The sequence below is a fragment of the Echinops telfairi genome, unplaced genomic scaffold (assembly GCF_000313985.2).
Source record: "Echinops telfairi isolate 266 unplaced genomic scaffold, ASM31398v2 ScPeMD7_22;HRSCAF=79, whole genome shotgun sequence".
Lineage (NCBI taxonomy): Eukaryota > Metazoa > Chordata > Mammalia > Afrosoricida > Tenrecidae > Echinops > Echinops telfairi.
This window is the reverse complement of record NW_022103919.1, coordinates 5,022,849-5,034,376: the sequence shown is the minus strand read 5'-3', so window position 1 is coordinate 5,034,376 and position 11,528 is coordinate 5,022,849. Positions and strand designations below refer to the sequence as shown.

Genomic DNA, 11,528 nt, shown 5'->3' with positions numbered 1-11,528 from the left:
ATGTATGTATGGATTGTGATAAGAGTTGTATGAGCCCCTAATAAAACGATTTTTAAAAAAAAAAAATGGTTTTAGGGAGAAAAAAGTCTGTCAAGTTTACTCCTTTAGAATTCCCCCAAAAAAGTCATAATGACCTTCTGTGTGGTCTTGAATTTAACTGGTCCAGCAGATGACCTTGGAAATTAGCCTTGGGCTTTTCATCAAAGGCACACTGAGAAGTGTATTACTGAGAGAACATGTCTACAACCATCCACTGGTTGAGCACAAGGACATCCTTAAACACATTTCATTTGGAATAAACCTGCTTGTGTGAACTACAATCCTAGTAGTAATACATTTTGACTTAACCCACGAATCTCAAGATACTGCCTTAGATACACCCCATTGCTGTCACGTTTGCATAATGAAGGCAACCTATTCCCAAATGGGACTGTAACCACAGGAATAAAGGTTAGGATTTACAACACATATTGGGGGGTTGGGTGTATAATTCAATTTATAACACCATCCTATGGCCATCTCTCTTTACTACAGTTCATTAGAGTAAGAATCCTTACGAAATCAGCTGGTAGAACCAATGTTGTCAAGTTTGCTGTTTCTATCATAGAAAAACAGTTGTGGTTCTTGTGTGAAATACACTAGATTGTAATCCTTGTGTTATCCACTTAGAAATATGATGAGGATGACTGGTGAGTCTGAGTGCATTCTGCACAGACCTGCACACATTTTCCTAATTCAAATGTCTGTCTTGGCACAGCACATTGCCTTAATTTCCTTTGAAAGGACTTATTCACAGATAGTGTTTCATCAGCCATTTGGGGGTGCAGCTACACAGCCCTGAAAACATGCCCGAGCACTGTGATTTTTTTCATTTTGACATCCGGGCAACAGTCCATGTTTTCCTTGGACTTGGGACAGTAATGCCTGACTGGGGATGACAATGAGGGTGTGGTGGCTGAGTAAGAAACACTGCCCTAAGCCCAGTGCTACAAATGGGAACCATTGTATATTTATTTACACATGCTATCTACTCTCCAGTCAGTCCAGTGATGAGCTAGCAGCCTTTTCTGTGCTTTTGCTCTCCCTTTGTGGTAAAAGGTTAGAAACTGTCGGAGTCCTTCATAATAGTAATTGCACCACGGCTGCTGAGAAACGGTAGGAAATAATGGATTTCAGATGTGGGCATTTGGGGACTAACACTTGTAAACAAAGTCAGCAACTTCATCTTTCATTTCTGATTTCTCAAGCATCTTCCTATGGAAAGTGACATGCCTGCATTTTAATTCCAGGAACCTTTCCAAGAAATACCAACCCAAAAAGAACTCGAAGGAGGAAGAAGAATACAAGTATGTTTATCATTTACAAGTATTGGGTAGTGCCCGTTAGCCATAGTGAGGATTACGAGCGGAAGGAGAAATAGCTATTAAATTGCGCTCACTAGCCATATTTATGTCAGTTTTTGCTTGGGGGTGGGGTGGGGAGAAAACCATGAAAACATACTCAATTAACTTTTCTTGTGGGGGGAGGGCATTAAGCCTACTCCAGATGATTTCAATGGAAGTGATTAGGAAAAGTTTTTAATACCCTCTAAATAAATATAGGAAGTGTGGATTATGTCGTCTAGAGACTTGATTTGGTTCTGTTATGTCAAAATCTACCCCACTGCCATTCATCCAAGAAATACGTCAATTTCAATGAACAATTAAGGCATCTTAACATGAACAGCTCCAAAATATTACCCCTGTAGTATCAGGTAAAAGGGATCTGATGGCTTAGTGCACCGGTTCTCAATCTGTGGGTCTCGCCCCTTTTGGGGGATCCAACAACCCTTTCGCAGGGGTTGCCCAATTCATAACAGTAGCAAAATGACAGTTATGAGGTAGCAACGAAAATAATTTTAGGTTGGGGACTCACCGCAACACGAGGAACTGTATTGAAGGATGTAGCATTAGGACGGTTGAGAACCATTGGCTTAGTGGTTACACATTGAGCTGCTAAACGCAAGGTCAGCAGTTCAAACCCACCAGCTGCTGTATAGGAGAAAGAGGAGGATTTCTACTCTCATAAAGAGTTACAGTTTCAGAAACCCCCATGGCCCATTTTACCCTGTTCTCATATAAGGCCGCTATGAGTCAGTATCGACTCAGTGGCAGCAAGTTGAGTTTTTTTTGAATATCAGTTAACCTTGAACTGTTAACTACAACTTGACAGTTCAAATCCATCATCTGCTTACCAGGAGAAGGATGAGGCTGTCTGCTCTCCTGACTTACAGCCCTTGTGGCAGTGGTTTGGGGTTTTCATGTAGATATAAATGTCAATTACTAAATAAATAAATGAGTGAGTGAATGAACAAATAAACAAGTATCAGTTATGTTAGTACAAATAATGTGTGCACATATGAACATATCTTGGGTTATACTTGGATTATTACAAAGCTGGATATCACATATTGTAGAGCAAGTCAGTTTCAAAAATTGGAAAGTATTTCAGCTATAATTAATTCTGAACCATTTTGATGAGAATACCGTACGTGTAATGAACTGTCAGGATCCAGTGGGATGTCAAGGCAGACTATCTTGAGTGTAATTAATATTTTACCAGACTAAAGCCGCAGCATTCGAATGGATGTGGTCTTCTTGGAAAGACAGTGCTCTGTGTTCTGTTTCACAGGTATACGTCATGTAAAGCTTTCCTTTCCACCCTGAATGAAATGAATGACTACGCTGGGCAGCATGAAGTGATCTCCGAGAACATGGCCTCCCAGATTACTGTGGAGTTAGCCCGCTATGTCCAAGAACTGAAGCAGGAAAGGAAATCGGTAACAAGTCTTTCTTTTTCTTAGACTAAGAGAGGGACCAGAGGCAATGCGATTATCTGTAGAAGGTTTAAAACTTTAAACGGATGGGTTTTAAACTAGTGGCTTTGAACACTGTGCAGACTTAGTGTTGTTCTCTCTTCTTTGCATTCTAGTATCCATTGCAATGGCTATGTAGAACTCAGACAAAGTTCACGATTAAAGGGTTTATTAAGGAAGTTAAGTTGCAATGCCAGTGAGAAATGTTCCCAGTAGTTATTTACTAAACATGTTACAAAATTTCAGGTCTGCTAATAAATGCCCAAAGAGGCATACCACTGTCTGCTGGAAGCCTCCACCCAAAGCAGTCAGCTCAAAGCTCAGTGGGTTAGCAAACCCAGCTCCCTGAATTAAGTGCCCAGAAGCACCCTACTCCTCAAGCCAGCCTCTTGCACCCATGTACTTAGCTTTACTTGCTCTGTGGGCTGGGAAGTCCATCACCCTGTTCCTTGCTCTGGCTCCTGGTTCTGCTGCTGCTCCTCTAAGGACATAGCTGGCTATCTTCTGGATCCAGGGGACACCTCCACTCCTGGCTCTTGCTGCTAATGAGATCCCTCCCCCTGCTTCCCAGGGTGCTCCTTTTCTACACAGCAGGATGGCATTGCAGGGAATCCTAATCACAGTTACTCACAGGTGAATCATATCAGTATCTTCCCCTACCTTCTCACCAGACCTTGCAGGGGAAGATTGTGTGGTGGGAGTTAGCTCTTTGCCTAGAAGAGCCACATTCAATAATTCACCGCCCCTGCAATTGTGTAAAAGCTCCTGTTCCCTAGGGTGGTCAGCCCTTTTCATACAATGACCAGCATCCCTTAGAAAGGTGACACAAATAGTTAGTGGCTACTGCAAACTTGAAGGTTATGGTTCAAATCCAGCCAGCGACCATGAGGGAAAATGCTTGGTGACCTGAGAGCGTAGTCATTGAAACTCCTCCTCAGACACTCATGGGGTCTCCGCGAGTCAGAATTGATTCAATGGCAACAGGCTTGGGCTTTTTCCTTTGTTTTATTTCAGACTCTCATACTTATGTGTGGACCTCAGAAGATGAATCCCTTTGAGAAATTCAAATATATTTGAGAACATTAGACATAAGAAGGTTAAGCAACATAATATACATGTGCCCTGGTGACTGGCTGGGTAATTTTGTTGGACTGCTAGGCACAAAGTCAGCAGTTCAAACCCACCAGCCACTTAGCAGGAGAAAGATGGCACTGTGTGGTCCTGTAAAGATTTACAGCCTCGGAAACTATGCACAGTTACTGTGAGTCAGAAGTGACTCGTCAGCAGTGACTTTGAGACATAATGTATAGACGTATAGAACAAGTAGTATTAAAACAAATAAGAGTTAAGAATCAAAAACAGCCACCCAAACCAGACGCAAATGGTCTCAATTATATCCATTTTACTCCTTGGCTTATTCCTTACAATCTAACGAAGGACTTCATTATTCTCTTAGCCACCATTGGAGTCAGTTCAGAGATTTTATTAACAAAAGAGACAGAGGTGTCACAGTCAAGATTTCGCCTGAAGGGCTTTATCTTCAAATCCTGGTCTATATCAGCGTACTTTGATGACTTGTGAAGTGCGTGCTAATTGGTGATCAGGAATAAAGTACCAAAGTTGGCCAGAGATACACTTTCCTATATGAATTTGATTACACAACTATTCCCCTAATTCCCTAGAGATAAAGGAGAGTCACCAAGATGGTTGCTATTGAAATGGAGGGGACAGCAACAAAGATGGGCACAGTTATGACTTGATTGCAATTTTAATAGTTGCTACAAAGGAAGAGAAGAGTCCATGTGCTGTGGGAGAATGTAACAACGGGGATCTGAGAAAGACTTCATGGGGAAGTTAAGAATGGAGGGATGACTGGTAATTGTCTCAGACAAGCATTCAGTAGAACAACCAGTGCTGAGGTCCTGAGGCAGTAAGGTGTTTGAAACATCGGAGGTTCTTCCAGAGGTCCATTGGGCGTGGACCATAGAAACAAGCATGAAGAGATAAACAGATGAAATAGGTCCATGAATGCCACTGATGACCTGAACAAGATGATTCCTATGTTCTTGTCACTCCAATCACTTCATTAGGATTCCTTAATTCAGGCCAAATTTATTAGTGCTTATTTTTTGCCATGACCCTAGAGATTCAGTAGGGAACAAAATAGACCCAAATCCCTATCTTTCTAAGTGTGCCTGGTGGTAGTGGTGGTGGTGGTGGTAGTGGTGGTGGTGGTGATGGGGAGACTGTAATGAGCTAAAGAAGTGAGTGATGTAGTGTACCAGGGATGCTAAGTGTTAGGGGACCCAGCAAAGCCAGGAGGAGAATGGAAGGCGCACAAAGAAGATGTGGTGGTTTTTGATAGGATGTCCGGGGAACAACCCCTCGGGGGGACACATCTGAATAAGTGCTTAAAAGAAGTGATTAACTGAACCTGAGGAACTGAAGGAGCATTGGACTGAGATGGGTTGCTGAAGGGACTAAGAACTGAATTAAAACAGTATGGAGTCAGAATCTCCTGGCAGAGTTCAGGTGAGATGAGGCCCAAGAATGAACCGTTGGCTCTTAAGCCGTGGAAGCCATTGCTGGCTTTCATGAGAGCAGTTTGGTAGGGGCTTGTATCTTCCATGCTCCCTTTTATGTCACCAGTGGCTAGAACAGTGCTCCAAGCATTTCTTGGAGAGGGATACATGTGTGCATATCTAGATGTGTTAATGAATGAAAGAATGAGTGAACAAACATTGAGATCATTTGTAAATGTTGTGATGGACTAAGTTTATGCCCATACTTAACACCAGCTCACTTTGCCCCATTTTCCTCCTGTAGTTCTTTGTGAAGTGTCATTTGGCTACAGGCAGGTTTTAGAAGTAGAAAAAGATACATATTGTAAGATGAACTTTAAAAAACAAAATAAAAATAATATTTTTTAAGCCCAAAACAGTGTGTCAATAAATGATAAGAAGGGTGTTTTTTTGTAGTCTTTTCCTACCAGAACAATTGACTGAGCTGGGGATAATTGTGTTTACCCTACACATCCCTGCTGAAACATTTGATAATGCTTGGAGACATTTTGTGTTGTCACAGCATTTGGGGAGGGAGTGCATTTATTAGGTAGAGGCCAGGGATTCTGCTAAACCTATGATGCCTAGGCTTGCCCCCACATCAGAAATTACCTGGCCCATTGAAATAACCCTGCACTAGAGCCCAAAGTTAGATGACTGTCCTGTTAGACCATTCACTTATCTTTATTATGGTGGAAAGGAGAAAGGCCCTCAGAATAAAGCACAAATACCTAATAGCACCACAGAGCAAGTCAGATAAATTAGAACATTGTTTTGTGTTGCTCTCCTGGTTCTGGAACATCCCTTGCAAAGATTTATGCTATCTTCCTGTTTGTTACTTTGATCACTGGTTTGTATCTCTTGACCGACCTTTCTCTACCCATGTAGTTTAGCATTTGGACCAACTCCCTAGACAAAAAGCTTGTACGTTTGCCCTAGCACAAAATGTGAGTTCTATTTCTGGAGTGAATCAGGATATGTGAAGCTCACATCCCTTGGCCTTTTGCTACCTGCCCAAATTCCTCTCTTCCAACAAGGCATCCTTGGTGATCCTCAGCCATACCTGGTCTACTCCTGCCTCAGGGCCTTTGCATGTCAGAACCCTCACCTGATTCCTTTTTGTTGTTGGTTGATTAACAGTTTTATTTGCATTTCATCCACATGTCATACAATTCAACAATTCAGTCACATCAAGATGAGTTGTACAATCATTACCACGATCAATTTTAGAACTTTTTCTTCTTCCTTATACTCATTGTTCTTTGTGTTATTATTTTTTTAATTGTAGCAAAAATACACACACAAAACATTCTCCAGTTCAACAATTTCTACATGTATAATTCAGTGCCATTGATTATACTCTTCATGTTATACAACCATTATTGATATCCTTTTCCAAATATTTCTACCACCAGTAATATAAACTCAAAGCCCCCCTAAGCAACAACTCTTTCCTCTTTCACCCATGGTAACCATTGGTCACCCTGACTTCTTTCTCAAGAATGTTAGATTCTCATTAGGATCTTCCCTGCCACCTTCTTTAAAGTTGCAAGTCCCTCCCCACATCTCGTATTCTGTTCTTGACCCCTTTCCTGCTTTGCTTATTTCCCATAGTATTTCTCAGCACCTAACATTCTATATGTGTACTTGTTTGTCTTCCATTCACATTAGAATGTAAGCTTCATGAAGGCAGGGTTTTGCTTGTCTACCATTGTATCCCAAGCACTTGTGATAGTGCCTGATATGACCCACATCAGACACTGACTAAAGACTCTTGGAATGAAAGAAGTAACTGAGAAGCAGAAGCAGCAGCCTTAGACTTGGCGTGGTTCTCAGATAGACATGGGCTTAGTAGTTGAGCTCTGTATTTCTTGGCTTTGCTATGATTGGATCTTTTTGTTTTATTTATTCACTGTTATCCACCTGTCTCTTTTGTTGTTGGTGTTGACCAAAAAATCACCCCAAATCAAGCCCACTGCCTTTGAGTTAATTTCATCTCAGACAGGACACAGTAGAGATCTTTACGGGAGCAGACTGCCTCATCCTCCTCCTGCAGAGCTGCTGGTGGGTTTGAACTGCTGACTTTATCAGTTAGCAGCCACCAGGACTCACTATGTTGTGGAGGCTATACACAGCAAAACATCCAGCAGTTTCTTCATCTGCAATTTAGTGGCACTGATTGCATTCTTTGAATTGTACAACCACTCTCGCCTGCCTCTTGTCCCTTACTTTTCCTCCATGATGCACATTTACTTTCCCCTAAGATTCCTTTTTGATCTTGGGAGTTGCACTTGTCATATTGATCCCTTATGAATGGTTCTACAGGGGAAGAATGCTTGTTTTCACTAGTTAAGCTAAACATCTCTCTTTCTTAAACAGTCAGTCATCTCTGCATTTTAAATTCTGCTCCTTTAATGAGAAATGATAGTAATTGATGGAGTAAATTACAGGTGGCATGGGTACACCTTAAGGAAGATAAGTGATACCTTTGCAATAGATCACATCCATCCCGTTTACTTTCAAGACGATTACAGGGACGAAGCTTCGAGCCAACTGTTTTGCTGCGGGGAGCTGAACTTGTCATGTTTCCTTGATGGGTTTTGCAATTATAATAAAATGAAACGAGATAATTGGGTCATCTCTGGATTCTAGAAAGAATATCAGCAGACCACTGTGTACTTCAGACAGCAATGGGCATCAATGTGATAAGTGATTAATTTATGATAATGTTGATGTATTAACAGGGTAAATGAGAACTAACATTTGTCATCTCAAATGACTAAATAATGTGGAATCCTGCTGTGTATTTACACATGGTAATTTGCATTACACTTAATCTTAGCCCAAACACTGAGAAGCGATATGGGAGTTAGTTGTTGTTGCTTTTAATAATTTTGGAAAGATTGGGTATTGTTTACTCTCGGGTGTTTGTGTTTGTAGATTTGATAGTTAATGTAGGTTGCGGTTTGCAGTCGCTGCTCACATTGTCCCTGGAGGGTGGGGACCGGCATCTGAAGTGAGAAGGAACCAGGGGCATGGCGATGGATGTGCAGTGAGTCAGCCACACAAGAGGTGGAACTGGGACTCTAATACAGACATCCTGCCTCTCAGGGTCCATCATGCCTTTGTGTATATTTTTGTTTCATAAATACTGTAAACATCTTCCTCCTCCATTAGCTTAGAAAAGGAAATACTTGCGATCTTGCTTACTCACTTGCTTCCTCTGTAGAGCTTTGATTCTTGACTGCTCTGCCTTTTCTTAGCAAAGACTCTAATTTTCTTAAGGATGACTCTCAAAACAACTGAGACTGTTCGCATTTACTCATTCTGGAAAAGTTTATTTATCATTGGCGAACTGGCACCAAACCAAACTCACTGAATTGCAGTTGATGCCAGACTCATATAGGACAGGGTAGAGCTGCCTCTTTTGAGTTTCCAAGACTGTAGCTGTTTATAACAAAGCTAAAATTCAAATCTAGGTCTTCTGATGCCCAATTCAATCGCCTTTTTGCTGTGCTGTGACCAAGGGCCAAGAGCATGTTTCGGATTGTTCTTGGAAGAGAAGGAGAGCCAAGATCAGCCCTGTGTTTCTGCTTGGTTGTGGGTGAGGAGAGGAAAGGACATAGGCTTTTCAGTAAACAAAGCTGGCTCAGAACTCCAGCATCCCCTCCCCCTACCAGCTGTGTGACCTCAGGCAGGTTACGTAACCTCTCTGAGCTCATAGTTCTCTGAATCTGTAAACTGAGGACTGAGCATAACTGTCTTCCCAGGGACTGCAAGGGTACCACCTAGCACAGCCCTCGGGTATGTTGATATGGTCCCCGAGCAATCTGGGAGCTCTTAATGTCAACTGGTTTCTCAATACAAATCTCACTTCTATTCCAAAGTTCCTTGATCAGGATTTATTACAGAGGACAGGAGTAAGTACAGGCTTCCTTGTGAACTCATGTCATAACAAATAGATTTCCAGTGACTTTCGAAGGACCTTTCTAAAGCTGTTGAGCTAGTAGAGGGCATTAAAATATATATTACCCTTTAAAGCTCACCTTGCTACAGTTTCTTTTTGTGAGATAGAAACAATATCTTGCTTAAGTAGCACATTTTCAGTTACAGGCATAATACTTGTTGGCTATTTGATACTGTTGCAGAATCCTGTGGGCTTAAAGGTACCATTTAGAACTCAGAGGATTACCACTAGATCTTATTACTGTATATGGAGAGTATTTCTCAACGCAGTGGAGAATCTGGTAGATTTATTTTCATTTAAATATTGCTGTTCTTGAATAGATGAATTTCTAAGAAGAGTCTGCCCAGGGAATAATAGCCCACTGTGTAAAATACCAGGTTACCTACCCTTTTATTTTGTGTGTGTGTGTGTGTGTGTGTGTGTGTGTGTGTGTGTGTTTGAATTTAAAAGGAAATAGAAGGAATAAAAGGAGAGGAAGTAATGAATGGTGTTCTTCATGTTTGGGTCCTATCATGATCATGAGCCCACTATTTAAGTGTTCAAATCTCAAATTGTAGAGTTAGAGACTTGGCTCTACATACCCTTGGGTTCCACATCTGTTGACTCAACAGATGTGATCTGTTGAATCTAGTAGGATCGGAAAGTATTGGTGGTGGGAGGTGGTGCAATTAAATAGTCAAAACAATCTATCAAGGCTAAGAGGGAGAGTAAAATGCTATTTGCACAACATTTAGTCTGTGTTGGATGTTACAAGGAATGCAGAGATGATTTAAAGTATATGGGGGTTACATGCAAATGCCATGCCATTTATATAAGGCACCTGAGCAACTGCAGATGTTGATATTCTCGGGATGGGAACCAATTCTGCACATATACCTTGGGCCAATCAACTTGCTGTTTGTGTTGTTGAGGAGAAAAGGTCACTTAGGCACAGTTTCTACATTATACTATATTGTCATATCACAATGTCATTCACTCACATAATTAGCTGCCTGTATTCGTACATGGTTATTATTTTTATTAATATGTTTAATTTTAAAAAGCAAATTTTTAAAAAAGAATCTTACTTCCACATCCTTAAGAGTGTAAACACACAGTGTCTCCCTTGCTAATACTGAGTCTGCCGCAGTTCTCATTACAAAAAAGGAACACACCCAGAAGCCCAAGAGGAGAAGGGCTGTATTCCTTCACAGTAATGGGTTCTGCTTAAGGCAACTGTATTTTCCATGAGATGTTGGGTATTGCCTTATAGACCATGGAATCAGGAGTCAGTGGCCAGTCTTTAGGAAATGGAATATAAATCAGCGTTTCCAATGACACTGCCTTCACATTATCTTCTGCCACTTTGTCAGAAACATACTGAGCAATTAAGAGTTCCTTATAAGATACCATGGTAAAAAAAAAAAAAAGATAACATGGTTACTTTTAATGTAATAAAATCTAGAAATTTTTCACTTGGCTGAATTTTCTCAATTTTTACAAATTGGCAGCAAACCCTATGCTCACCCTCTCCTGAGCTGACCGCATCCAGAAAGACCGTCTATTTCTTTTCTGCAATGTTCTCCCCTTCTAGGGGGGGCGACACTGTTATTTTTATAAATCACCAGAACTTAAAAAAAAGATTATGAAAATTCTGAATCCAAGAACAAAATCTCACAAACTTTTATCAATCAAAGCCCTCCTTTTTTCTGATTTCCTTTTGGAATATATAAAATATATTAAAAATTGATGAAAAATGGGATGAAGAAATAATGAAGTCTTTCTTGAAATTTTTTAAGCTTTTTCATGTATGTGACATTTAAGAACATAAGTCCTGTTGTGGATGTAATTTTGTGCTCTTTTTTTTTTTTTTTTAAATCATAGATAAATTTATTTTAAAACAATTTGGTATACGTATAATTTTACCATTTATTAAAGACTAATATTTGCATAGTAATGGGGTCAATTTGCTTATTTATTTATTTATTTATTTTTTAGCATTTTATTAGGGGCTCATACAACTGTTATCCCAATCCATACACACATCAATTGTGTAAAGCGCATTTGTATATCATTTCTCAAAACATTTTCTCTCCATTTAAACCCCCGACATTAGGTCCTCATTTTTCCCCTCCCTCCCCGCTCCCCCCTCCCGCATGAGCCCTTG

General features: G+C 40.6%; 1 protein-coding gene across 1 annotated transcript in view; it reads left to right on the top strand.

Moving 5' to 3' along the window:
* Window positions 1-1,295: 1,295 nt before the first annotated feature.
* FNBP1 (formin binding protein 1) overlaps window positions 1,296-11,528 on the top strand; it is a 98,895-nt gene continuing 88,662 nt past the window's right edge. Inside the window, exons 1-2 of the mRNA XM_045288505.1 lie at window positions 1,296-1,346; window positions 2,671-2,818. Coding sequence (XP_045144440.1) covers window positions 2,711-2,818 — 108 coding nt within the window. The 5' untranslated portion in view covers window positions 1,296-1,346; window positions 2,671-2,710. The remainder of the gene's footprint in view (window positions 1,347-2,670; window positions 2,819-11,528) is intronic.